The sequence below is a fragment of the Phodopus roborovskii genome, unplaced genomic scaffold (genome assembly GCF_943737965.1).
Source record: "Phodopus roborovskii unplaced genomic scaffold, PHOROB, whole genome shotgun sequence".
Classification (NCBI taxonomy): Eukaryota; Metazoa; Chordata; class Mammalia; order Rodentia; family Cricetidae; genus Phodopus; species Phodopus roborovskii.
Window position 1 is genome coordinate 13,935,369 of NW_026126480.1, and position 27,761 is coordinate 13,963,129.

Below are 27,761 nucleotides of genomic sequence, written 5' to 3' on the forward strand. Positions count from 1 at the left end.
CGGTTGGCTGATAAGAGAGTCGCGACGTCACACAGGGCCCCTCGAAGAGGACTGGGGAGTGGCTAGAATGGTGAGCACCAAACAGCGGTGACGTTGTGCTGAGACTCCGCCCCTTTCCTTGGAGCGCGGAGACTCGGGCTACGGAAGCTCCGGCCAATCAGAGGGAAGGCCCAAGGATGACATGGTAACTGTTCTACGCTTGTTTAGCTCAAGTCTGAGGGCAATGATGGGAAGGCTCTCTGGCCACCCAGCTTACACTTACGGAGCTGGAAAACCCTTTTGGGATACCTGTCGGTCCCTGTGGCTTGTCAGCAGCCACTCCGAGACCCTCAGTCTCCACTGTTCTTGCTGGTCTAAGCCACTCCTCTCACATACTTTCCTCTGAATCTCTAAGGTAGATCTGAGCAATGATCTATTATAAGGCTTGATCCCAACGAGGATTCTGCCTCAGCTGCACCTTCAGAACCTGTACTGTTCTGGATGGGTTGGTGCAAATGTCCTGCCTTTCTCCAGGACACATTTGCTAACCTCAACAAGTTGGGGTGATGTTTGGGCAGTCCTCTAATCAGGACCTTGTTACTTTGTATCTTATTTATTTTTCTGTTCATAGCCTCCTCCCTTCCCTGGTCTTGGTCAAAGCTATGTTTTCATCCTTTTGGTGTCTGTTTTCTCCTAGGATCTAGCTAAGAGCAAAGGAATGGACCTGTTTAGAAACCAGGCCTGTCTAGTTATTGAGGTCTCACTCACAGAATAGCAGGATTGCACTCAGAAAACGAGTGTGCATACCTCCATCACCTCCTGAGACATCAGTAGACAACTGAAACGAGATTTGCTAAGAATTTTAAATGAATCCATCAATGTTTTTGAAAGTAACAACGAGAATTAGAAACATCTTAAAAACGAAGTGATGTTGGGTAGGGGGACAGGGGCTGTAGCTCAGTTGATGAGTGCTGGCCTGCCATGTGCAAAGCCATGTATTCAATCCCCAGCACCACATAAACTGGATTTAGTGGTGCATACCTATAATCCCAGCATTTCAGAGGTGGAGGTAGGAGGATCAAATGGCTGCAAGATGGCTCAGGTAAACAACTGTCAAGCCCACTAACCAGAGTTCCCATCCCTGGATCCTACATAGTGAAAGGAAAGAACCAACTCCTGAAAATTGTCCTCAGACATCCATACAAGCTTATGGAACAAACACACACACATGTGCACACATACAAAATAAATGCAATACAATTTTTTAAATGAAGTAGTGTGAAGATGAAATAAGATAGTAAGTAGAAGTATGATACATTGTATGTGTTCAGTATATAAGTGAAAGAAAAGTTAATGTATAGCTTGTCTGACAGGAAGCTAGTTTGAACATCCATCTGCAGCCACCTTCCCTGAACTCCTCTGTCCAAATAGCCCTGCTTTTCCAGCACCCTTCCTTGCCTTTGTTCTGAATCAGAAAGTCATTAGCAGGTAGGGTGTAATGCCAGCCTGTGATACTTGAAACTTTGTCTCAAAAACAAAACAGGCAACAACAGTCATTAGGGGTCTTTCTATTTATGGTTTTTTTTTTTCCCCCGGTAGTGGGGGAAGTTTTTTTGTTTTTTGTTTTTGTTTGTTTTTTGTTTTTTTCTGAGAAAGGGTTTCTCTGTGTAACCCTGGCTGTCCTGGAACTCAGAGGCATGTGCCACCACAGCCCAGCTCTAAACTCTTTATAGCCCCCTAAAAATCCCTACCAAAAATAAATCCCTACACCCTTGAATAATTAAGTAATTACTATCTACCTTTGACCTCAAGCCCTAGCAAATACTTAATTTCTTTCTTACATAGATTTACTTATTATAGTTATGTAATATAAATGGAATCATATCTGTCTTTTGTGTCTGGTGCTTTCACTTAGGATAATGTGATATGGATAGCATTCCTCAAAACATTTCTTTTTATAGTTTAATAATATCCCATTGGGGTCTGGAGAGATGGCTCAGCGGTTAAGAGCACTGGCTGCTCTTCCACAGGATCCAGTTTCAATTCCCAGCCCCCACATGGCAGTTCACAACTGTTTGTAACTCAACCAACACCCATGGCAAAACACCAATGCATGTAAAAATAAAAATTATAAAAGGGGTGGAGAGCACTGACTGTTCTTCCGGAAGTCATGAGTGAACTCCCAGCAATCTCATAGTGGCTCACAACCATCTATAATGTGAACTGGTGCCCTCTCTGGTGTGCAGGAATATATATGCAAACAGAACACTGTATGTACAAATAAATGAATAAGAATAAACAAATCTTTTTTAAAATCCCCACTGCACAGATATACCATCTTATGTCTATGAATCAATTAAGGGACATTTGGATTTCCTCATTTTAGCTATTATGGATAATATTGTTATGAACATTTGTATTCAAGCTTTTTGTAAACATTTTTTCCACTTGTGTTTATACCTAGGAATTGAATTACTGAGATATGGGATAACTCTGTATTTAACTCCTCCCTACCATAGCTCAAATGCTTTATATGTGTATTGATATTCTTGAGATTTATTTATAATTTTATGTATTGATTTTTAATTACTTTTTAAAAACATTTATTTGCATTCAGGAGGCAGATGCAGACAGATCTCTGTGTATGAGGCCAGCCTGGCCTACAGAGAGAGTTCCAGGACAGCCAGGGCTACACAGAGAAGCCCTGTCTCAGAAAAAAAAATATTTGTCTATGTAAGTGAATGTGTCTGTGTGAGTGTTACAGGTGCCTATGAGCTACCCTACACAGGTGTTAGAAACTAAACTTTGTCTGTAACCACTGAGCCATTTCTTCAGTCTCAGTTGTATTTTAATATTATTATTATTGTATTTTTAATATTATTATTGTGTGTATGTATATACATGCTATGACACACAGAGACCAACTTGCAGGAGTTTGTTCTTCATGTGAGTTCTGGGGCTCTGAACTCAGGGCATCAGGCTTGCACAGCATGTATTTTTGCCTGCTAAACCATTTTGCTAGTTCTTTTTTTTTTTTTTTAATTTTGGGGGCAGAAAGATTGTTCAGTGATTAAGAATGCTTGTTGCCCTTGCAGGGAGTCCAGGTTCAGTTCCCAGCACCTTCATGATGACAGGCACAATTGTCTGTTAAATCAAGTTCCAAGGAATCTGACACCCTCTCCTGACCTCTGTGGGTATGCACATATACACATGCATAAAGTAGGCCAAACACCAGTAACAAATATAAATAAATCTAAACAAAATTTAGGATTTTTTTTTTTTTTTTTTACTCACTATATAGTAGGCCAAGGTCACCTGAGAAACACAATGTAGCCTGAAAGCTTCACTGTCTCTCAGGAACTGGAATGCACATTGTACCCCAGGAGCCATGGACTTTAAATGCCTCTCAAGGCAGGTAGACCAAGCCAACTCCATGGTTCCCTTCAATTCCACCTTTTTTACTTTTTAATTTTAAGGTATGTAAATCAATATTTAAAGCAGATATGGAGTAGCAAATCCATCTCAAGACTATAATGCTTCCCAGTATAACCAGCAAAAAAATTCCCAGTGACATTCCTATGAACTGAGTCCAATTAGTCAGAAAAATAATGAACAAAAATCTTGGCCAGGTTTTGTGCAGCAGTGGAAGAGGATAATTCATCTAACTTTGAATGTTGAATGGTGAATATTAACATGCAAGGAAGGCCTGAACATCAATACTTCAATTATCATGTGACCATCTCTGCTTGGGAACAATATGATTAGTAGTGGGGGCACCCAAGATCTCAGAGTCATTGACATAAACATAAACTCAGCAATTCTGCAGTCATACCCTTCCCCTGAGATTTCACCAAGTCTCTTCCCTCAGTCACTAGTTTCTTCATCTGAGTCATTATGGGTAGGAAGACTCTCTTTCTTGGTTCGACAACTCCATTGCCTAGTTCTCTTCCTGTTCTTGGGGTGTAGCCTCTGTACAGGCTTTGGAACTTCTTGGTCCATCTTGCACAAGTCGAGTCAGTCTTTCAGGTGTCCACACAGGCTCTTCATCACTCTGAGGGGAAAACACAAACAGCTTCGGCTCCAGTGAATTACTGGATCAGGCCATTCCATGGACCTGATATAACATCTCTTCAAAGGACTTTGACCTTCAAGTTTTTCAGAGGGACCCAAAAACATTTTGCAGCAGTGAGGCTATCCTGCTCAAATTAAAAAAATTAAGTATATGTGATAGAAGATAAAATATTGTGAGGAATAGCCATATTTTCCTTCCCCCCTCCTTTATTTTTAAATAATATTTAAGCTGTTCATTAAGTCTTTTCAAAAAAAAAAAAAATGGTTGGCACTGAGGGTTATAAGGAATGCCTGTGATGTGGGTTATATCAAACCATTGGTAAAATTTCTGAAAAGGATTTGCAGAGTATATAGAAGCATTGTTAGATTTTTTTTTTTTTCTATTTAGTTTTTTGAGATAGGATTTCTCTGTTCTGGATCTAGCTCTGTAGATCAGGCTGGCCTTGAACTCACAGAGATCGGTTCCTGCACACTGGGATTAAAGGTGTGTTCCACCACCGCCCAGCAACTATTTTTTTCTTAAAAGCATTAGCAACAAACTTTTGACATAAAGTTGGGCTATTTGACATTATGCATTTCTTTTGTCTGGCAGTAATTCAACAACAAAAGACATTGTTTACCTTTGGAGGGACACAACCATGTTTAACCCTTGAGTATATGAAGGCATTTGAGTATATCAGCATAGAGATGGATGTAACCATTAATATTCTCTTTCTAAGGAGATGAATGGCAGTCTGGGATGTAGCATTAGTATTTTCATATGCCATTTGTTTATAATTATTTCCAACTCCCCATCAACTATCCGGCAATTGATCACCTCCAAAAGATGAGAACCAAAATCTTCATATAGCTCATTTTCTAATTTAGACAGTTCCTCTGTCTTTTTTTCCAGAATTTGGTAATGTATGCCATACCTGTAAAACCAAAGCATTGATTTGTCCATAAACCTCAGGAGGACATGTAATCTGTTGTTGAGCATCACTATATGTCTTCTGTTAACATTTCAAAAGTTATGGTACATCATTTTGTCTTCTTCTTTTTTTTGGGGGGGGGGGATAAGGGAGTGGTTTTGTTTTTTGTTTTTGAGACAGGGTTTCTCTGTGTAACCATCCTGTATGCCCTGGAACTAGCTCTGTAGACCAGGCTGACCTCAACTCACAGAGATCTGCCTGCCTCTGCCTCTCAAGTGTTGGGATTAAAGGCATGCCACCACCAGCTCTGGCTTTGTTGTTTTCTTAAAAGCTTGTTTGGAGGTTCTAGCAGGGGAACTCAGCTACTCATATACCTTTGACCAAAGACCAGTCCTCCTTTATTCCAGGAAGGTTGTCCTCTTCAACCAAACATGCATCTTTGCAGCTTCACAGCTTCAGGAGGGAAGCATATGGAGTGGTGAGGGAGGAAGGGGACATCGTCTAGCCAGCCAGATCAGCCGAATCAACCCTGGAGATCAATGGAGTGACAGATGTCACATCCTATTTTGTTGTTTTCTGTTATCTTGGTCATGACATCTTTTTAAATAATCAGTCTTCCTCAGTAAATATTAACCCCGATAAGACAAGCTTTTGCTAAGATCCTCCAGTTAGAGGGAAGAAATGATTCCCCAGAAATATAATCAAAGAGAGACAATGTAAAAATAGCAGTTGGTCCATACTAAGCACCTAAGAGTCAGGGCTGCTTGCCGGGCAGTGGTGGCATATGTCCTTAAAACCCAACACTTGGGAGGCAGAGGCAGATGGAGCTCGAGGCCAGCCTGATCTACAGAGTGATTTCCAGGACAGCTTTGACTACATAGAGAAATTATCTCAAAAAAAAAAAAAAAAAAAAAAAAAAAAAAAAAAAGTCAAGGCTGGGAAAAGCTCAGTGGTTAAGAACCTTGGCTGCTCTCCAAGAAGACCCAAGTTCAATTCCCAGCAACCACATGGCAGCTCATAACTGTAACTCCAGATTCAGTGGATCTGGCATTCTCACAAAGACAGAACACCAGTGCACATAAAGAGAAAGAAGTCTTTAAAAAGAAAGATCCTGCCAGGTGGTGGTGGCCCACACCTTTAATCCCTGCATGCAGGAGGCAAAGGCAGGTGGATCTCTTTGACTTCAAGGCCAGCCTGGTCTACAAAGCAAGTTCCAGGACAGGCTCCAAAGCTACACAGAGAAACCCTGTTTTGAAAAGACAAAAAAAGTTTTAAATGAAATGGGTGAATAATTTTTAAATCTTTGTCCTGAGTTATTAGGATCAGGCATTTCACTCACCAATAAAAGAAAATTCTTTCATGTCTTCTCCCATCTCCATACAAAGTCTTTTGGCTGGGAGACCCGTTACATGACTTAAAAGGTATTAATCCTCTTATGGAGAGTGAGAAACCTCTCCAACAACTTCAGAAATAAATGAAACAAAGCAGGAAAAAAAGTTTTGATGCTATCAAGAAGAGTACTTGATGGATAGTTTTAGGAGTGGAGGACATTGGAGCTGGAGGCAGGGGTCAAAAGCATCACAGGGAGGAGGAATACCCTCTTCCTCATCACAGAGAGACAGGTTCTGAGTCTTCTACCATTCTCAGTGTCAGTTCTGCCTTTTACTGATCACTGTCATTTTTAATTTTAACTGTCATCTTTATTTATTACTGTTTTTATTTATTTCCAAAGCTGAATTTTTTTCTGGTCCCCTTACATCCAACTCTCCCTGAATTGCCCTTCCTAGTTGGGACCAAGTTCTGGGATTCAGAAATCTCTCTTCAGGGAAAGTAGGCTGAAGTTTACTAAGGAACTCCAGAGATTTCATCAACTGATGGTGTCCCTCTTTGACTCCTAACACCAGCAACTTTGTTGCTCCTTCAACCCTGTGGTTCCCCCCCCCTCACTCCCCACTCCAGTGGAGGTTCCTGACTTTTTATACTTGTGTGCACACTATTCCCAGGAGTTCCTTGCCTTTAAGTTGTTTTCCCTTTTTTATTTTTTTCTTAAATTCCCATATTTCAGGTCTCTGTTCTGGTACCACTTGTAAGTGCCTGTGCTTACTTATGGGGCCAAGGTCACTTGTGTGGCTGCAAGGAATTAAATCAGGACAGTTGAAGGGTCTGTAGCACAACTGAGGCTGTAACAATTATTGAGAGCAATCAGATTTTTATACCTCTATCAGAAACAGAATATAATGGTAATTGCCAGGAGCAATACAGTTGCAGTTGCCAGGATACAATGAAGTTTGCAAGCTATACAGGGTACATGAGATTAACATCTAAGACCAGTTTGTCCTTTCAAGTCTTCATGCTGCCTTGACTACTAAAGGAACATACAGAGACACATAACTGCCTCTAACACTTCACTGCCTGAGGGAGTATGTCAGTCTCTCAGGAGCTGGAAGGCATATTATGCCCCCGGAGTCCAGGACTCTAGCCTGAAAAACCCATGATGATGCCTCTCAAGGCAAGGCAACTAGGCCAAGCTAATTCCATGGTTCCTTGCAATGTAGAATCTCAATATGTAGCTATCCTAGAATTCACTATATAGACCGTGCTGGCCTCTCTTCCTATACTCTTTCACAATATTGTTATTTTAGTGATTGCCATAGACATTAATTCTTAATTTAGCAAAATGTCATGCTATTAAAATACCTTTATAGGAAGAATGGAATTTGCTAAGATGGAAGTGCAAGGTAAGAATATTCCAGATGAGATGAGTGGGGAAACACAGGTAGAGTCAGAAAAGCACTCACTATATCCAGGATCAGAATCTGAGACTTCATTCTAGAAGCAACAGAAAAGCCAAAGTTCTTTAGAACAATGAGGATTCTATTACTGTTTGTCAGGGTACTAGAATTAGATGGATAACCCTGGGGTTGAAGTTTATCTTTCCCAAGACAGGATTCCTTTGTGTAGCCCTGCCTGTCCTGGAAGCTCACTTGGTATACCAAATTAGTCTTGAACTCATTGATCTGCCTGCATCTACCCCCAAGTGCTGGGATTAAAGGTGTGCACCACCATGCCTGACAAGTTTATTTTTATTTTTCGAGATTTTATTTATTTTTATGTGTATGAGTATTTTGTCTGAATGTGTTTGTGCACCATGTGCAAGAAGTGCCTGTAGAGGCCAGAAGAGAGCACCAGATCCCTTAGGATTGGAATTACAGATGGTTGTGAGCTGTCATATGGGTGCTGGAAATTGATTCTGGATCATCTGGAAGAATAGGCAGTGCTGTTATTATGGAGTTGTCTTCTCAGTGTGGGGGATTCCTTCTGTATATATGTTTCTCTTATAGGTTGATGAATAAAACACTGTTTGGCCAGTAGAGGCAAGAAGATAGGCAGGACTAGAAGACAAGGACAATTCTGGGGAAGGTAGGCAGGGAGAGACTGGAAAGGATGCCATGCAGTCACCAAAGGAGTAACAAGTCCTGGCATTCTCTGGTAAGCCAAGACCATGTAGGAATACATAGATTTATAGAAATGGGTTAATAATAAGACAGCTAACCAGTAAGAAGCTCTAGCCATTGACCAATAGTTTTATAATTAATATAGCGTCTGTGTGTTTATTTGGGGATGAAGCAGCGGCAGGAACTGGCGGGACAAGAAATTCCATAACAAATTGGTACCCAATCTGGGGCATGAACCCATGTTCCTGGGATTAAGAGTCCCATGTTCTACCGAATGAGCCAGCTGGGCCCAAAGTCACATCCTCAAGGATGGAGGTAAGATCCTCTTCTTTGATCAGCTAGCCCTAGAGTCTCCCAAAGGGATAGGCCACTAACACAAAAGCAAGGCTAGATGCCGCTACACCTCAGCCCCAGAATGTGGACTTTAAAACTATCCGAGGGGGTTAAGGATTTAGCTCAGTGGTAGAGGGCTTACCTAGCAAGCACAAGGCCCTGGGTTAGGTCCTCAGCTCCGGAAAAAAACAAAAACAAAAAAAGACAAAACCATCCAAGGAGGGTATCTTGATTTTGACAAAGATATCTTGAAAAAGCAATACTCCTCATCAGCTTAGGATGAACTTGCTTTCCTACAGCTTCCAGCAAGGCAGGGCCAGAATTGGCCTGGATTTTTAGCATTGCCCATATCTTTGTCTCTTTTGCCTCCTCCCCAGCCATCCTCCCTTCATCACAGCCTCTATCAATTGCTCTCCAAAAGCCTATCTTGAAATTCTTAAAGTGCTGCTAGATCTGTTTTAATACACCCATTCTTTAAAGCCCAGTTCAATTAATTACATCAAATGTTTCCTGCACTTTTACTTTATTCCTGCCCCTGCACTAGGCTGAAAGATCAAGTAATCAATTAAGTGGGGGTTGCCTTCTTAAACTAACTCCTGAATACTTGAGAGACTGAGGTAGGAGGGTTGCTATGAGTTTGAGGTCAGCCTAGGCTATAATATAGTATAGTAACTTCTAGGTCAGTCTGGGCCACAGATTGAAACTATCTCAAAAAGTAAGAGAGTTCCCAGAAAGGTGATTGAAATTAGACTGGGCAATAGACAAGGAAGTCATTTGCTACTTTGTGGTCAGAGTCCTAATAAAAGCGTGGTAGACAATATATAATATTACAGCTGTAGGAAGATAGGCAGATGGCCATAGGTTGTAGAAATAAAACAGATGATCAAAGTTTCATGGACGAGGGGGATAAAGCTAGGGTATCAAAATGTAATTGCTGAAGTAGAGGGTGACCAGATATGAAACTGCTGACCACTATACTAAGGAATTTGCCCCTGATCATAAAAGCTATGGAGAGTTACTAAATAATTGGTTAGCAGCAAAGAAGGGACAAGGTCAGGTCTGTGTTTTAAGAGGGAAAAATCATGGGGCTACAAACCTTAAGCCCAGCACTGGGGAAGTGAAAGTAAGCACATCTCAATGAGCTCCCCCAGCCTGGTCCACACAGTGAATTCCAGGGCAGCCACTGCTAAAAGTGAGAGCCTGCCAATAAATAAGTAAAAGGTGGGGAGGGACAATGTGGGCTGAAGAGGTGGCTCAGTGATTAAGAGCAATTACTCCATTATGGTTATTATTCTTGCAGAGGACTGGGCTGTGTTCCCATCACCCACATGATGGCTCACAACTCCAGTTCCAGGAGATTTAACGCCATCTTCTGACCATGTTGGGCTTCTGCATAAATAGCAGATACGTAAACTCAGCCATATCCACACTTGTACACATAAAAATAATTTTTTTTCTGAGACAGGGTTTCTCTGTGTAGCCCTGGCTGTGCAAGAACTCACTTTGTAGACCAGGCTAGCCTTGAATGAGTTTTAAGCCAGCCTGATTTACAGAGCAAGTCCCAGGATAAACTTGAAAGCTACACAGGAAACCCTGTCTTGAAAAACAACAAATAAATAAATAAATAAATAAATAAATAGGTAGATAGATAAATAGAAAGAAAAGAATGAGTCAATGCAGCTGTAATTTGAGAGTGGTAGGGAAAAAGTACAATGAAGCAATTTTATAGGACATATCTTTTTCTTTTCTTTATTATTTTGTGGATGGATGTTTTGCCTGCATTTACTTATGTGTACCATGTGCATGGTTCAACCACTAGGAAGGCAGAAGAGGGTCTCAGATTCCCTGAAGCCAGAGTTACAGTTGGTTATGAGTCACCATGTGTACGCTGGGAATCAAACCCAGGTCTTTTGGAAAAGCAGATAGGGCCCTTAACTGCTAAGCCATTTCTTCAGCCTCACAGAGCTGTTCTTGACACATTCTATATTCCCTTTTTATCTACCCCCCCCCATTTGTACACTGCCTCCTTGCTACTGGATGCTGGAATATCTTTATGAACACTGAGTCTGCTTGAAAGGGTGTGGTATGTGGGTGTGCACAGGGAGACTGAACAGTAACTTTGGCTAAAACTGGACATTGATGATGCTATTTAAGGCACAGCCTGTCTAGGGTATTTCCAGATATAAACAAATCTACAGGAGAACAAGAGATACCAGAAAATATCAACAGCAGCAGCTACTTGGACAGTGGAAAAATGCCAAGTTAGGAAGCACTGAATGCCTGCTGGTTGAGGGGAGACTGGAGCCCTAATTGCTCACTCAATTTCTAATGTTTTTTTTACACAATATTTTGTGTGTGTGTGTATGTGCGCGTGCGCGCACGCGTCTATATGCATGCAAGTACCCACCTTGTGTGTGAAGGTCAGAAGAGTTTATGGGAGCTGGTTATCTCCTTCTACCATAATGGCTGAAGTTGTCATATTTGACAGTGAATACCTTGCTATCTTGCCACTTACATTCCTCCTTCTTTCCTTTTAGAGGCAGAGTCAAGGCTGGCTTTAAATTTGCCATGCAACTGATGATGTCTTTGAACTCTTGGTCCTCCTGCTTCTACCTCCCTCCTGCTGAAATTACAGGCTTGTGCCACCACACCTGTTTGCTTGGCTTCTTTATCTGAACGATGGATTTCACCAAATTCACCTGTCCAGATTATTAAGAGGAGCAAATGGAAGAGTATTTATAAAGTCACTGGCATGTTGTAAGAACACACTTGTCTGCTTTTCCTTCCATAAACCAAATGGACCAAAATACATTTAGAGGGGCTTGTTGACCACTGAGGTCAGAGAAGGCTTAGGATAAGTTCTGACTGTAGCTTGTGTTTCTAGCTGAAACAGCCTTCACATATTGGGTACTTTCCCCGTGCCTGCCTATATTATTTCAATTCTCACAGCACACTGTGATATAGATATCCCTTAAGCCATTTTACAGATAAAGGAACAGACTCAGAACTCTGAGGTGAATGGTCTACACTGTACAGTCTACACCCTCAAGCTAGACTTTGGTAGTAATTTGGAAACTGAAGGACCCAACCTCCAGAGCCAGTATTTAGGGCCATAGGAACAGTCAAGGAATCAAAATAAGGAACAAGAGCAAGAAGTAGGCACTACTGGGGTGCAACCTACAGAAGACATGAAGCCTCAAGACAGGACACACAAATCTAGTTGCAGAGACTGGATAGAAGTGGTCATTTTTTGCCTGGTGGTGGTGGCACACACCTTTAATCCCAGCACTCAGGAGGCAGAGACAGGTGAATATGAATTCAAGGCCAATCTGGTCTACAGAGTGAGTTCCAGGATAGCTATGGCTACATAGAGAAACCCTGTCTCAAAAACAACAACAAAATAAAAGTGGTCATTTTAATAAAATGGTACTAGTCTTTTTGTTCTGGAAATCTTAAGACATGGTAGAGAATTCAGTCAAGGAAAGTTGCTTTGGGGCTGTGAAGACTCCTCTGGTAAAAACACTATGAAAGCCTGATAACCTGAGATTTATCTCTGGAAGGAAGGAAACCATGGTAGTAAGAGAAGAACTGATCCCTGAAATTTTTGCTCTGACTTCCACTTACAAGTCATGACATATATAGGCCACACACACATACACACCACATAAAAACACATGATGTACATCATATACACACAAAAAAATAAATTTGTGTAGCTTAGTGAGCTTGGTGGTGTATACCTGTAATCTACACACTTTCCTCAAGATCAAGGCTGTTCTTGGCTACAATAGTGAGTTCAAAGACTGCCTGAAACCTTGTTCAAAAAGAAAAGGGGGAAAAAAAGAAGGAAAGGAAAAGGGAGCTCAGTGGGTTAAAGACACATGCTAGCAAGCTTAACAGTAGAAATGTACCTAGGATATAGAGGATACCAAAACATGTTATTACTGTGAGAATTTAAGTAGGGTTTAAGTGCTGATAACTGGCTCAGAAGTTCTGTATCTGCAATCCCCAAGATGCCTAGAGGAGAAACAGATACTTAGTTCCTCAACCCCTCCTTCCTTTTTTGGTAGGATAATCTTTTCAGAGATTTTTTTTCCTCTTTATGGATCAATCTAGGCCAGACCACAGTCAGAAAAGAACACTGGGAGCTGGTTTCTCTTTGTTATGAAGAACCTTTCAGTTGGGACCAGCAGAACTTCCACCTCCTCATCCTTTCAACCCCCCCCCCACCCCACCCCACCCCCCGCACTAGAGCTGTCAGACAGGATAGGGCGCCCTCTTCTGATAGAATGCGGGAACAGGTTTGGCCCAGGATTTGTAGTAGATTTACAGTATCTATCTTACTACCTGCAAGGTGGTATCTGTGGGGTTTCTTGTTTGTTTTCCCGGATCCTTCTGTTGTAGGCTGTAACCGGCCATAGGGAGCAAAGTTTGAGGGAGAAGCACCAAGGCTGGGGAAAAACTGGCTTAATGTTTACGAAATGCAAAACTGGATAATTCGATTAGAATGAGGGTGGAAGACTAGGGAAAGAAATGTAGGTCCTACTGAATTAATTTTATGTTCTTTCAACAGGTGATGGCATGCAGTCAGAGGTAAGATGACAAGGTGACTTATCCAACATGTCAAAACTAGGTGTCCAGGGCCCTTCTGGCTGTTCCCACGCAGGCAAAAATAGTGGGGACAGAGTATTCCTAGAGAAGCTTGGTCAGGAAAGCCAGGGGTCGCGGTCCCCAAAGCGGGGAGGAGCCAGTGTAGATACGGGCCCAGTTTCCTCTCTAAGATCCGCCCCAGACACGCCAGCCCCGCCCCGCACGTTGCTGCTGCGACCCGCCCCCTCCTACTCGCCCCCTGGGCCGGGCGGGGGCTCCAGGTTCCCGCGCCCCTGCCTACGGGTCCGGCCCCCTAGCCACCACCGCTTGGGTGAGTAAGAGAATAGCCGGTTTGGGACACAGGGTCACCTCGGGGAGCCCCGCCACGAAGTCCGGCCTCCCCAGGCCTGTAGTCCGGGTGCCTGCCCGCCTTGTGCACACACTCGGAACCCCGGGAACTGTAGGCTTCCAGACACTGAGCCAACCTCCTCTGCTAGTTCTGTGGTGGGGCTAGGTATGCTGGGATTAAGCACTGCCTTTACTCCGCAGGGACTCCGGCTCAAGATCCCTCCAGGCTCTGCGGATGGAGGCGTGGGGGAGCCTTGGAACCTCATAGTCTAGTTTTGAATCCCAGCTCTGCCAGTTACTAGCCTGTGGCTTTGAGTAAGTGTTTTTAACCATCCCAAGGCTCAGTTTCCTCTTCTGTGAAATGGGAACCCAGAGGACAGCACCTACTCCTAGAATAATAGATAGGATTAAAAGAGATTGTATGTCAAGTGATGCAGTTTTCAGAGTCCTATGTGGTGCTTGTAATCCCAGCAACAGGAAAACAGTGACAGGAGGATTGGGAGTTTCCAGCCAGCCTGGGCTACACAGTAAGACCCTTTCTTTACACCAAACACACTAAAATAAAACAAAGTTGGCTTAAGTAGTACCTGTGAAGAAGTGAAAGCTGTCTAGGAGCAGAGCTTCAGGTAATTTACTCCTAAAACTGAGATGTGAAGCAGGGACCAAGTTGGAGGGACCTTACAAGTAATCTAAACCTTGTGATTTCCTCCTGTTGTATAATTTGAAACAGGCCCAGGATGGTTAGGTGACTTGTCCAAGGTCACACACCTAAAAGGGAGGCCAGGCACACAGCCAAGAAGTGGAACCAAATATCCTTTCTGTTTGTTTCTGAAACTGTTCTTGAACCAACTCATCGTCCCTTCCTGGGGTAAGGTCTGATCAACCTGAAGATCTGGTCTTCTGTTAGAGGAGCCCAAAGGTTCCTAGGGGATTAGGAGGAGGACTGGTTAAATCTATTTCAAATACAGTCTAGGTATGGGCTGCATGGGGAAAGTGCGCCTATGTAGGGCCCTGTTCAGGGAATGGGTTGGATGTAGGAGGGTAATCAATGCCACTTCCAGTTTCCTGGATGCTTGACCAAACATTTATTGCCCCAAAGGGAAGGAAGGACCTGAGAACTTGGGCTGGCAGAGAGGTGGTTGGGAAGGTAAGTGAAAATGTGGAGGTGTGGCCACCTGTTTCAGGAATGCTAGGAGGCCAGCTCAAGCTCAGAGTTCTGTTTAAGGGTGGGGCCAGAAAGAGTCATGGCTTGAGACCAGAAGGGCCGGTTTTTTTTTTAGTGTCTGGAGCCAGCTATAGCTTGGCACCAAGAAACCTAAACTGGGAATGACTGAGCCTTGAAGAAGAGATTCTCTTCCTCTTGGTTTCTCCATCTTTACAATGGAAACAGGCAGATTGGCTCATCTATATTGTATGTAGTATTTGTTTTCTTTTTCTTTTTTGTTTTTCGAGATGGAATTTCTCTGTGTAGACCTGGCTGTCCTTGAACTTGATTTGTAGACCAGGCCAGCCTCCAAAGATCCACCTGCCTCTGCTTCCCAAGTGCTGGGATTAAAGGCATGCGCCACTGTGCCCGGCATGTTTGTTTTCTTTTGTCCTTTGCTCACTCCTGTCCTAATCTGACCTTCCTGTGTAGAATTTTGGTCCAGAGAGAAAGGGATCAAGGAAATCAGAGTTGAAATATATAGCTACATTTCTTCAATGCTGATCCTGAGTAGAAGCCTGCTTCAGCTTCCCTTCCTTCTGTATACTGAGAGGGGTTGGACTAGGGTTGTTAGTGTATATTTACGAATTACAGTGCCTCTCCTTAGAAACTTTTTTTTTTCTCTTGAGACAGGGCTTCTCTGTGTAACAGAGCCCTGGTTGTTCTAGAACTTGCTATGTGGACTGGGCTAGCCTTGAACTCACAGAGATATACTTGCCTCTGCCTCTCAAATGCTGGGACTAAAGGTGTGAGCCACCACTGGCTGGTATTCTTGTCTGAGGGAAAAATCAGTTTTTAGGAACCTCCACCCCTTCTCAGGAAGCACTGGGCACTGGGAAGCCACCAGAAGCTGACCAGGCAGCTCTGACCTACACACAGCAAGCCCAGGCTCTTACCAGGCCTGATTCTGCAAAGCCTTTCACCCTTAGAACACGTGAGGCAGCAGGCAGGGACAATCACGGGATGGAGGTTCTGTCAGCTTCCATGGAGTCCTTGCTGCACTGGATTGCTGTGCCTGCATATAGCACCCCAGAGTCTGGGAAGGCCTGACAGTGCAGCAGGGCCCTGCACTGCTCAGTGAAACAGTGAGAACTGAAAGGCCATGAACCAAGAGGCTGGGGCAGAGGCTTGGGGGTAGGGGTGAGAGTTGGGGGACATGGGCTAGTCTGTTTACCAGCTGGTTTTAAGTTTGGTTTGTAGTGTAAGGCCTGTCTAGCCAGGCAGAAGCATGAGGAGAAGACTGTGCAGTCTGTTTCAAGCTTTATCTTAGTATAGATGAAGTTCATTGTCTTTCCTCAGAAACTGAAGTTGAGTGTTGCCTTGGGATTCCAAGCCAGTCTTCCTTATCCAAGACAGGAACTGTAAACATTTAGGAGTCTTCTCACACTCCCTACCCTATAGCATAGCTAAGTTCTGGATTGAGCATTCGTGCTAGTATTACCAGTGAGCCCTTAGCCCTGCTGCCTGGGACCCTGACAACATGCCCTCCATCTTCAGGTCTGACAAGATGTACCAAGTTCCACTGACGCTGGACCGAGATGGGACCCTAGTCCGGCTCCGCTTTACCATGGTGGCCCTAATCACGGTCTGCTGTCCACTCGTCGCCTTTTTGTTCTGCATCCTTTGGTCCCTGCTCTTCCACTTCAAGGAGACAACATCTACACACTGTGGGGTAGGGCTTGGAGGGTACCGGTGGCTCATATTCAGACCTGTCTGGGCCTTTTCTGAAACCCTGATTTGGTGTTAACGGAATTAGCCAGCTCTCCTGTAGGCTCCATCAAATATACTGGGTTGCTGGGTGGTGGTGGGTAAATTAAAGTCTCATGAGTTAGGCTCCTTCTACTTTCCATAAAGGTCCTAGGAACTGTGGTCACTAAAGTTGGTCAGTCCCCAAATCCAGAACCTGGGGCATGCCTCGAGGTTCATGCCTTTAATTCCAGCACTTTGGAAGCAAAAGCAGGTAGATGGATCTCTGAGGCCAGCCTGATCTATATAGTGAGTTCCAGATAGAAAGGGATCAAGCATTGAAATATATGGCTTTTTGTGGACCCTACATTATCTCACTGCTGATCCAGCCAGGGTTATATAGAGAGACTCTGCCTTAAAAACAAAGAAATAAAACCCAGAGTCCAATCACTGCTTCATAGATGATCAGATTCAGGAGCTCCAAGGTTTCCTGGAGTATGTGGGGAGGATAGGACTAGGATAGAGGACAGTGTAGGTCTTGCAGTGTGTTTCTGTGGCTTATGCCTGTATTTGTGGGAATGCGATTTTGTATATGTATGTGTCTGTTTGTGATTGTGAGGGACATGCCTATATTTAATGGCTTCAATTAGGGTTGTGTGTGTGAGAGAAACTCTTTGGAGGGACCTAGTTATGTGCACGAATGTGTGTTCTAGGGTAAGTTCCATGCCCTCTGAGGGTGCTTGAGCTATGAAGAGAGATTTGAGAGTTTCTCTATAAAATACCAGAATAAATGGGGTAAGACTGTGTTGACATCTATTATACTCCTCATTCTTTGAGTGTCAGAACTACCTGAGGCCCAATGAGCTTCAGTTTCTATGTGTACAGAGAGGTTGATGGTGCCAGCCCTGCTCCTTTCCAAGGTAGAGACAGCATGGGAAGGTGGGTTGGTGAGTACTAAAGGTGGAAAACAGGAGGAGGAAGAGAATGAGAAAGAATAAGAGACTGTAAGATTAGGAGGTGAGTCAGGAGATACAGAGGCAGGGCCCCAGGTGAGGCAGAGCCTGGATATGGAGCTTAGTGCCTCAGAGAGAGCTCTGACGGCCCCCACCAACTTCCTTCATATGATCCTGACTCTTGTATGAAAACCATCCAGTCCATAAGTCTAAGTCTAGCAGAGGATCCTATCTAGGAGTTTGGGGTTAGGTTTCACTTCTTTTGTTGAGTATGACTTGAAAAACTTTTTTCAGATTTGTAGACATGAGCTTTGAGTGAGGTTACACAGCTTGCTGAGAGATATCAGAGGGAATAAGGAATCAGGGATAAGGAAGCCAGAGGTAGTGGCTCATGCCTGTAATCCCAGCAGTAGGGAGGCTGCTGTAGGAAGAACCCCTTGAAATCAAGGTCAACCTGGGCTAAAGAGTGAAACCCTGTCTCATTCCACTAATTAAGAAAAAAATAAATAGGAGGAACAGGACTAGGAAAAAAGAGAGTAGCTAGGTTAGTGATTCGCAGACTGTGGGTTCTGACCCCCAGAGGTCAAATATCAGGTATTCTGCATATCAGATATTTACATTACAATTCATAACAGTAGCAAAATTATAGTTATGAAGTAGCAACAAAATAATTTTATGATTTAGGGTCACCATAATGTAAGGAAGGTTGAGAACCACTGAGCTAGGTGATCTAAGATCTTTTCCTGCCTTAGTGTTTACCTAAGATAATGCAGCATGTGTTCCCATTACCTAACTCTTGTCCATCCTGAAAATCCTTTCCAAGGTGTTTCCTCCTCTGGAACACCTTGCCTAGCCTCTCTGAGGCAAACTTAATTCCCTCTTCTGACTGCCTATTATTCTTGGTGTTATTGCCACATTTCTCTCATTCTCTATCTGTATCTGTCTTCCTCCCCATACTGGAATCTCCATGAGAGGAAGCATTACACTGAGTCAGAAAGTATTTGCTGAGTAGATTATTAGGACTTCCCAGTCTAGTGACTTGGGAAAGGCCGATAGTCCAAACAAAATTAAAAAGGTTTTGCAGTTTATAAGTTAAACAGAGTAGGCTGTTGGCTCTGCCCTTCTGGCTGGCCCTGAGGGCTAACGGGACCAATGACCTCAGCCTACCTGATACCTACTACCCACTCTTAGGGAACTAGAGCATGAGTAGTTTCATCCCCATTCCCTGGGACTACAATTGAAGCTTTTCATTTATGTTTTGAATTTCCTATCCAGAATATCCCAGGAAGGGCCAACCCTGGAAATAAAATAAGTAACCTAGCATAATACACCATCATTACTGATGTCACCTCTGCTTATATATTCCAAGTAACAGTGAGCTCCCTTCTTTAGGGAACCTGTTCTACAGAGGTTTAGTAACTGACAGTGAGCACACTCTTTTTTTATAGTAAATATAGATTTGGAGGGAGTATTTGTCTGTTTATTTATTTATTTGAGACAGGGTCTCACTATATAGTTCTGGCTGATCTAGAACTTGCTATATAGAACAGAGTGACTTTGAATTTACAGAGATCCACCGCCTTATCCTTTCAAGTGATGGGATTGAAGGCATGCACTACAGACTTTTCCCCCCAACTATCTGCTCTGGTCTTGGCTTTGCTGTGATAACTATAGAGCTTTGCTCTCCTCCTAGATTCACATCGGTCCTGCAGAGATGACAGTAATGGAGACCCCCTAAGTCTGTCCTGGCAGCATAGCTATAATTTTTGCAAGTAACCTACCCAGGATAGGGTTTATGGGATCCTTACAGCCCTAAATATGTCTTGGACTCAATCCAGTTGGTAACTGAATTGGGTCTAGATTTGGATAATAGGACTTTAGCAGGTCTAGGCAATACAGGCACAAGCAATACTGTTCATCCCTATTTCTGCTGATACAGCCCAAGCTACCATTAGCTATTTCTGTACAAATGCAGGCTGGACACTGATACTTTGTATTCTAGAACTCTGATCTGATTCTATTTTATTTACTGTTTTATGTGTGTGTGCTCAAGCACATATCATGCATGCACACGTGTGGCAGTCAGAGGATAACTTTGAGAGTCAGTTATCTTCTTCCATCTTTTCATGAGTTCTGGAGATCTAGCTCAGGTCATCAGGCTGCTTGAGAAGTACATTTACCCTTCAGCCATATCTCTGGCCCTTTGGTTCTCTTAATGCAGTGCAGCTCTCTTAGTGCACTAAAAAAAATATTCCCAGTCATGTTTCAGTCAAAAAGAGCCAGATGCCATTCTTCTTTCTCTTTTTCCCTTTCTAAAAAGGCACTTGTCTCCCCTGGACACAATATTTAGAAAGCTCTCCGCCTCCATGCCTGGCAAAGACGCCAGTGGGCTGACCTTAGTCACTATCACTTCTTACAGTTGCTCAGTGTTCTGGGATTTATGAGGTGGCCTTGTTGATTCTGAGAAGGCTGTGTGCCTGGGCAGGCGTGGAGAACTTGGCTTTGTGGGCGGAGGGCAGGCCCTGAGGACCCGGGGGTGGGACCCTCTGGTCTGAAGCAGTTTCAGTCTGGCTGGAGCCCTCAATCCCAGCCCAGGATTCTTCATTCAGCACCCCGTGTAAGTGTTTCTTTTCTTTCTTTCTTTTTTTTTTTTTTTTTTTTTTTTTTTTTCGAGACAGGGTTTCTCTGTGCAGCTTTGGAGCCTGTCCTGGCACTCGCTCTGTAGGCCAGGATGGACTTGAATTCACAGAGATCTGCCTGCCTCTGTCTCCCAAGTGCTGGGATTAAAGGCATGTGCCACCAACACTGGGCACTGTGTGAGTGTTTCTTGATCAGCCTTTCGTTCCACCCCATTCTTGATGCAGAGCTAGTCTGGTAGACTAGGGTCCACTTCCTCCTTAACGGGAGGAAGTATGGGATCCAAGGAAAGATTTTGTCTAAGCCCTTTAATCAAAAGCCATCTTTATTTTCCCCAGCTTGCCCCAAAAGGGAGCCCATCTGGAAGAGCCATGGTTGTCAGGGCCAAAGGGTCTGTGGGGAGGGACTTCTTTCTGACAGGGGAAAAGGGAGTGGGAAAAGGCCAGCTTCCTGGGCTTGTGCTTAACCTGGATGGAGGCTTCCTGGGTTTGACTCAGTACACTAAACTGAAGCTGAAGGGAGAAGGCTCAGAAGACCCTCATATTCCTCCAAATTTGGGATTGGATAAGCTGGTCCTCTCAGAGGGGAAAGGAATGGACATTTGGTCCTCCACAGGATCAGAATGCTGCTGTCCTGTGGCTTGGTTCATTCAGAGCCTGGGGGTGGAGTGGCCGATAACTTGTAGTTCTACTGAAATGGGCCTAGGACACTCTCATTGTTCCTAGTTGAACCTGGCTGAGAAGGAGGAATGTGATCAGACAGGTCAGTGGGAGGGCTTAGCTAGTCTGAACCAAGGGTCCTTAATTTAGAGCCTTAAGCTGCCAGGTAACAAAAGGCTTTGGTCCAGGCACTTGATCTTGACATAGTTCTGGGCCTTTGTCTTCTCTGTGTGGTGGGAAAATAACATTTTCACTTCTGATCCTTCCCAGTTGCCCTAAGTGTAGTGGTTGTGAAGTGAAGCCATCACAGTTCCAGTGTTCAGGCCCCTGGGATCCTCTTGTTGTCAAGAGTGTCAGTGTGCCATAGTTCCTAAGTGCTGCCCCGTCTGTCTGCCACTCCTGTCCCATCTCTTTGTTTTCTGTCCTTCTTTCCTTATACCAGCTCTGGAAAAGGCTCCACTTTCCCAGGCCCAGGTATCCTAGCAGGCCCCAAGTTGTGTCCCTTGCCTTGCGCTGACCACTCCTTACAGGATGTTCTCTGCACCCTTGGACCCCGATGGGACCGTGTTCCGGCTCCGCTTCACAGCCTTTGTCTGGTGGGTCATCACTTTCCCCCTGTTCGGCTTCTTCTTCTGCATCATCTGGTCTCTGGTGTTCCACTTTGAGTACACAGTGGCCACTGACTGTGGGGTGAGTTCCAGGCTTCCCAGCTCCCGGGGCAGGGGCAGGTTATGAGGCAGTGCTAAAGGAAGAGTCAGGGAGTAGGAGAAAAGTGGAAGGCCAGAGAGAGGGATGTGACAAAAGGGGTGGGGGACAAGTGAGGGTTTATGGAGAAATTAGAGGCAGGAACGCTGAGAGCAGAGTCACCACTCTAGGATCTGAAAGAGGGTTACAGAAAGTACAAAAGAGTTGGGGCAGAGCATGGTGAGGGCATGTGGGGGAGGGGAAGGGAGGGGGCTGGGCAGGATTGGGCAGGAAAAGGAGGAAGAGATTAAAGAAAAACTAATTTAGAGGAAGCTAGGGACTAAGGATGTGTAAGAGACCAGGAACCAGGATAAGTAAAAAGAAGTTTTAGCTCAGATTAGGGAATGATCCCTGTTCTGGGATCTCCTAGCATGGTTCTCTACTGGCAGCCCTAGGTTCCAACACCTGTGTCCACTCAGGGTAGCTAGAAACCAGGAGGACTTCCTGTTTCCTAGATCAATCTACTAGGCCTTTTCTGAGGGACCAGGAATATAAGTTGTGTGTCAGAGGCATGAAGATGAATATATACTTGCTCTTAGCATCTATTCACACAAGAGACTGTCCTTAGACATGGTTGCAATATAGTGAGTTGGAATTCTTTTTTTTTTTTAAGATGTTATTTTTATTTCTATGTGTGACTGTGTGTGGGTATGTGCACATAAGTATGGGTACTCATGGAGGCCAGAAGAGAGCATCAGGTCCCCTGGAGCTGGAGTTAAAGGTGGCATTGAGCTGCCTGAGCCCTTTTAGAAGGGCAGCAAGCTCTCTTAACCATTGAGCCATCTCTTGCCACTGAAACTGAATTGGGATTCTTTTTTTGTTGTTGTTAGTTTGTTTTGTTTTTTGGTTTTTTGAGACAGGGTTTCTCTGTATTGCTTTGGAGGCTGTCCTGGAACTAGCTCTGTAGATCAGGCTGGCCTCAAAATCACAGAGATTCACCTGCCTCTGCCTCCTGAGTGCTGGGATTAAAGGTGTGCGCCATCACTTCCTGGCCCTGATAATCTTTTATAACGTGTGTGTGTGTGTGTGTGTGTGTGTGTGTGTGTTGGGGGGGCGGGTGGTGACTTTTGCCTGAGGCCAAAAAATTATTCTTTAATAGTATAATCTGAAGCCGGGTAGTGGTGGTGTATACCTTTACTCTCAGCACTTGGCAGAGGCAGGTGGATCTCTGTGAGTTCAAGGCCAGCCTGGTCTATGAAGCTACACAGAAAAACCCTGTCTTAAAAAAACCATACACACACACACACACACACACACACAAAGTGGGAGGTATAATCTGATAAAGCATGTGTGCCAGAGGACAATCTTGGGTTCTCATAGCCACTTTGTTTTTAAAACAGTCTCATTTGGCTAGGCTGGCTGGCCAGTGATCTTCAAGGATCTCCCTATCTTTGCCTCTCCATCACTGGAATTACAAGTGCATGCCATTGTGCCTGGCTTCTTCTACCTGGAGTCTAGGGCCCAAACTCAAGCTCTAATGGTTGCACAACAAACATTTTACTGAGCTATCTTTCCAGTCGCTGGTTAGGGGATTTTGCAGAACTTTCCTCCTGAGAGTTTCTGATCTATTTCTCTATTAGAAGGGGTTACTTTGCTCATCAGTACTTTTAGCTCTGGGTTTATGGGGATGTTTGGAATGAACTGTGTGTATCTGGTGTCTGATAATTTCTGAGGTTGTTGTTGGCACAGTTAGTAAATTAGGGAAACTTGATGTTCTGGAGAAGGAAGTGGAAATATTTACCTGATTATTGTGTATGTTTGTATGTGATTGATGACACAGTCCCTACTCTTAAAATCCTGCCTCACATTTAATCTGAAAGAAGTTTGTGAAGACAGTCTCACAGTCACTAACCTTCTCTTCCTCTTAGTCAGGGGCTACCACCTAGAATGTTTTCAGTTCTCCCAGTAGGCTTTAACTGAGATTGGGAAGTAGTCTTCAGACTACTTGACCACCCAACTCAGGGCATCAGAGAGGCTGTAAAGGCAAGAGGTATCACTCTCTGTCTGATGTGCTGCCTTTCCCTTCTAAGTTGGTTTCTTATACTCATTAGCCCTGTGACTCAGGCTTTTTCTCAGGCTTTTCATGAAAGCCTGATTTCTGAAAGCCACCAGTTTTATACCCACTGTAGATGCTCTGTCACCGCACAAAGCCAGGTATACTGGTGAATGCTTTTAATCATAGAACTCTCAAGTGGATCTTTGTGATCTCTGTGATTCAAGGCCAATTTGGTGTACACAGCAAGTGCCTGGCCAGCTGGGACTTCATAGTGAGATTCTGTCTTAATTAATTAAACAAAATTAAATAAATCACCTTATAAGATAGGTGACATAACTCTATTACCAATGAAGACACTGGTACTCAGAGAGGTGAATGGAGGGCCTTGCTCAAAGTCACCTAATGATAAAGACAGAGCTGGGAAACAGACCCAGTTTTTGGAGCAGCCTCTCTCTAAGAACTCAGCATTTAGGTTCCTCTTGCAGTGCTGTGGAGGCTGCGAGGTCCCTGGACGTCCTACTCCATGCCCTGGAAGGTCCCTCCAGCATTGCCCACTGTACCAGCAGTCCAGAGGCTCATTCAGCATCTTCTTTGAAAGGAAGGAATGGAGCTCCCAGAATTCTGTTTCTGAAGATCTAAAGACTGGACCCTTCATAGTTAGAGCAGGGTTGCTGACTATCTGGGCTCTACACTTCCCTGGCTGTTGTTGAGTCTAAAAGTCTGTAGAAAGTGTGGACAGTGGGTTGACAGCTTCTGGTATTGAATCTTTTACAAAAGCAACTCTCACTTTCCAGACCTGCATGTCACAGTTTCCAGGTGAGTCCATGTGGGTTAAAGTTTGCAAAGTACTACTTTGCAAGAGATCCTCTTCCCACCCCTGACTTTCCCAGCCCCATCTAAACTACTGCTCACTTGTTTCCATCCTCTTGCCTGTCATACAGATAACAACAGCACTCCTGCACTCCTTTGAGTGTTCCTTCCCCTCTTTCATCAAGCTTAAAGAGTGAGGCTGCAGCTCCACAAAGAATGAGGAGTTCCAGGCACGAGAAAGATGGATAGAATTGGTGCACAGGGACAGGGACATTTTCTTTTCTTTTTTCTTTCAAGATAGGCTTTTTTTTTTTTTTTTTGTATTCCTGGCTGGTCTAGAACTAACTTGCTTTCCATGTGCTGAGATTAAAGGTGTCTGCCCCTCTTCTACCTCACAGAAGAGCCCACTTTCTTAAACACCATCACATGATTACAATAGGGATTGCCTGGAACTCTTGGCTCCCCTCAGAAACTCCCAGCATCCTCTATACACTGCTGCACCTGCCTGGGGGGGACTAATGGCACTGGGAGCAGTGACAGGAACAGCTCAGCAGAGTAGCACTGTTCCAAGTAAAGTCCAAAGGTCTGTGACTCATCCTGGTTTTCAGGAATCAAACCTGGGATCCTGGGATGCCCACAGAGCCTTATTCAGGCACAACCTTGAGATGTCAGCATAAGGAGAACATGAACTCATATGCGTACCTGCTCAAATGTGCAGGTTCCAGTTTCAACAAAGATGGAGATAACTTTACCCTTGTCCAAATCCCAGACAGATTAGGGAATGAACATCAGTCCTGGGACCTAGAAGTGGAAGTCTCAGGAGGGCTTCAGAAGGAGAACTTGAAAGAAAAGGGAGTGGCTTTAATAGATGGGAAGAAGGCCTTGCTGGTGGGCGGGATCGACAAAGGGGATCCCTAGACTCCCCAATTAACTCTCTAGGTGCCCAATTACCTGCCATCAGTGAGCTCTGCCATTGGTGGGGAGGTTCCCCAACGCTATGTGTGGCGCTTCTGCATTGGCCTGCATTCGGCACCCCGCTTCTTGGCGGCCTTCGCTTATTGGAACCACTACCTCAGCTGTGCATCCCCGTGTCCGGGTTACCGCCTTCTCTGCCGCCTCAACTTCAGTCTCAACGTAGTGGAGAACCTCGCGCTGCTCGTGCTCACCTACGTCTCCTCCTCCGAGGACTTCAGTGGGTGCCCGTACATGGGAGGGGTGAAGGGCACGGGAAGGGGACGCAGCCCCCTTTCCTGCCTAAGGGTGAGAGTGATGTCCATCCTTTCTCCCTCCAGCCATCCACGAAAACGCTTTCATTGTGTTTATCGCGGCATCCCTCAGTTACATGCTCCTCACCTGTATTCTCTGGCGTCTGACCAAGAAGCACACAGTAAGTCAGGAGGTACGGTCTATCCCTACTGGGCACTAGGAAGCCCAGAAGAAGATCAAGGACAACTGTCCTCAGGATGTGGGTAATGATGGGTGACTAAGGACTTTTTTGTTAGGAAGCCAGGAGAAGGGCATGGGGGCTTTGGGCTGAGGCTTGGAGAATGGTTGACTTATTCTAGTCAACCATTTGGGTAGTACTGGAGAATGCACAGAGCCTGGAAATGAGGCCAAAATGATGGGTAGCAGCCAGGCCCAGTGGGTTAGAAACAGTCGGTGGACTGGTTTATAATAACCCCACCCACATACATGGCCTTTCTTTGCCCCATAGCACCTGAAAGTGTCGGGTGAACTCATGCATCTTTCCTATTCCATCCCACTGAAGTGGGAAGGGCAAGAGATAGCACTTTGGCTTCATTGTCCCCGTAAGTGCAGGAATGTGGACATGCTCATCATTTTTGCTGCCTCTGTCTATACACCCTTCCATGACCACTTTGGGAACCAAGGGGGTAGTCCCAGCATTTAGGAACTGAGTCTAAGAAGCCGGCAGTACCCAACAAGCTGCAGAATGATCAGATAGCCCATCCTCTAGGATCGCAAGTCCTACAGCTGGAAACAGCGGCTCTTCATCATCAACTTCGTCTCCTTCTTCTCGGCGCTGGCTGTCTATTTCCGGCACAACATGTATTGTGAGGCTGGAGGTGAGGTCAGGCTACGATCTGTAAATGGTCATAAGTGACAGAGCAGCTGTGTTTTTCTTTTCTTTTCTTTTTTTCATAGTAGGCAGTAGTAGTCTTGGGCACTGGCTGTCATTGTGTTCTCTGTGGTGGGCTGGTCATGTGATGGTTTAAGGAGCCAGTAAGAGGGTAAAACAAGAAGTTCATCATATTCTATTCCTTGTGTCCTCCTAACAGTGTATACCATCTTTGCCATCCTGGAGTACACTGTTGTCCTAACCAACATGGCGTTCCACATGACAGCCTGGTGGGACTTTGGGAACAAAGAGCTCCTAATAACCTCTCAGCCCGAGGAAAAGAGATTCTAAACCCTTCTCTGATGCTGGGAAGAGGCAACCTACTGCCCAGAAACAAGCAACCACTCTGGCCTTCCCTATCTCCAAGTCCTCTCCAGGCCCTTCTCAAGCTGGGGGCTGAGGGAGAAGAGCAGGCATGGGCATGCCAAGGCTGGCCCCAGCACTGCTGACTTCTCCCCAACCCTCCCAAGGATTTTCAGGAAACATCACCACTAACTGAAAGGTCCTAAGAACTGAGCTGGTAGGAAAGCTCCACCACTTGGTGCTAAAAAAAGAAAAAAGAAGAAAAAAAAAAAGTCCTGAGGGTCATGACCATCTTTTAGTTTTTGACCTTTATGATGACACTTTTCACTGAGGCTAGGAACCCCTGAGCAGTGGCCCATTACTTGAAGATCATAGCCATTTATCTCTAGGTCCTTCACATGACCAACATGTCTGGTGACCTACTGTGCACACCCCAGAGCTGTTGTCTGTCTGTGAATTACCCAGGTGTTCTTGATGTACACTCTTCCCTTCAGCCTCATCGTGTTCCCGTGTAAGCCTTGGGAAAGGCTTTGCTGGTGCCTCTGAGGTCATCTGATAGAATAATGCTCTGTACTTGACAGATGACTGAGCCCAGAAGCATCAAGTATAGGATGTGTTTCCCTTCCTATCTAAATCACCAGCTTTTTGGGCACACTGAACTGTGACTATAACCTTAGCACATTGGAGGCTGAGACTGGTGGACTGCTTCAAGATCCATGCCAACCTGGGCTACAGTGAGATCTTGTCTCAAAAATGGAGTCTCAGGCATGGTGGCACATGCCTTTAATCCCAGCACAGCAGAGGCAGGCAGGTATCTGTGAGCTCAAGGCCAGACTGGTCTATACAGTGAGTTCAAGGCAGGTCAGGACTATACAGTAAGACCTTGTCTCAGAAAAACAAAACAAAACTCCAAAACGAAACAAACAAAAAACAACCCCCCCCCCA

At 44.6% G+C, this 27,761-nt stretch overlaps 1 protein-coding gene across 7 annotated transcripts; it reads left to right on the plus strand.

Annotated features, from left to right (window-relative positions):
- The first annotated feature begins 28 nt into the window (after nt 1-28).
- On the plus strand, nt 29-27,724 carry Pgap2 (post-GPI attachment to proteins 2). 7 transcript variants are annotated; one of them, XM_051192437.1, is made up of 9 exons: nt 29-184; nt 13,323-13,342; nt 13,889-14,002; nt 14,418-14,555; nt 16,389-16,563; nt 25,316-25,568; nt 25,669-25,763; nt 26,352-26,460; nt 26,674-27,724. In XM_051192437.1, exons 5-9 carry the CDS (start codon nt 16,399-16,401, stop codon nt 26,802-26,804), a joined length of 753 nt encoding a protein of 250 aa, XP_051048394.1. In that variant the 5' UTR covers nt 29-184; nt 13,323-13,342; nt 13,889-14,002; nt 14,418-14,555; nt 16,389-16,398; the 3' UTR covers nt 26,805-27,724. The 7 variants fall into 7 exon arrangements, with proteins under 7 accessions (XP_051048394.1, XP_051048389.1, XP_051048391.1 ...); XM_051192432.1 differs by having other exon boundaries at nt 30-184; nt 25,669-25,775; XM_051192434.1 differs by lacking the exons at nt 29-184; nt 13,323-13,342 and adding an exon at nt 13,534-13,670 and having other exon boundaries at nt 25,669-25,775.
- The last annotated feature ends 37 nt before the right edge of the window (nt 27,725-27,761 follow it).

Bases quoted from the DNA above. Each gene is read 5' to 3' on its own strand.
- Pgap2 (XM_051192439.1), top strand. From the start codon at position 16,399: ATGTACCAAGTTCCACTGACGCTGGACCGAGATGGGACCCTAGTCCGG. The intron at 25,569-25,668 runs GTGGGTGCCCGT...TTCTCCCTCCAG, and splicing joins CTCCTCCTCCGAGGACTTCA to CCATCCACGAAAACGCTTTC. The intron at 25,776-26,351 runs GTACGGTCTATC...CCCATCCTCTAG, and splicing joins AGCACACAGTAAGTCAGGAG to GATCGCAAGTCCTACAGCTG.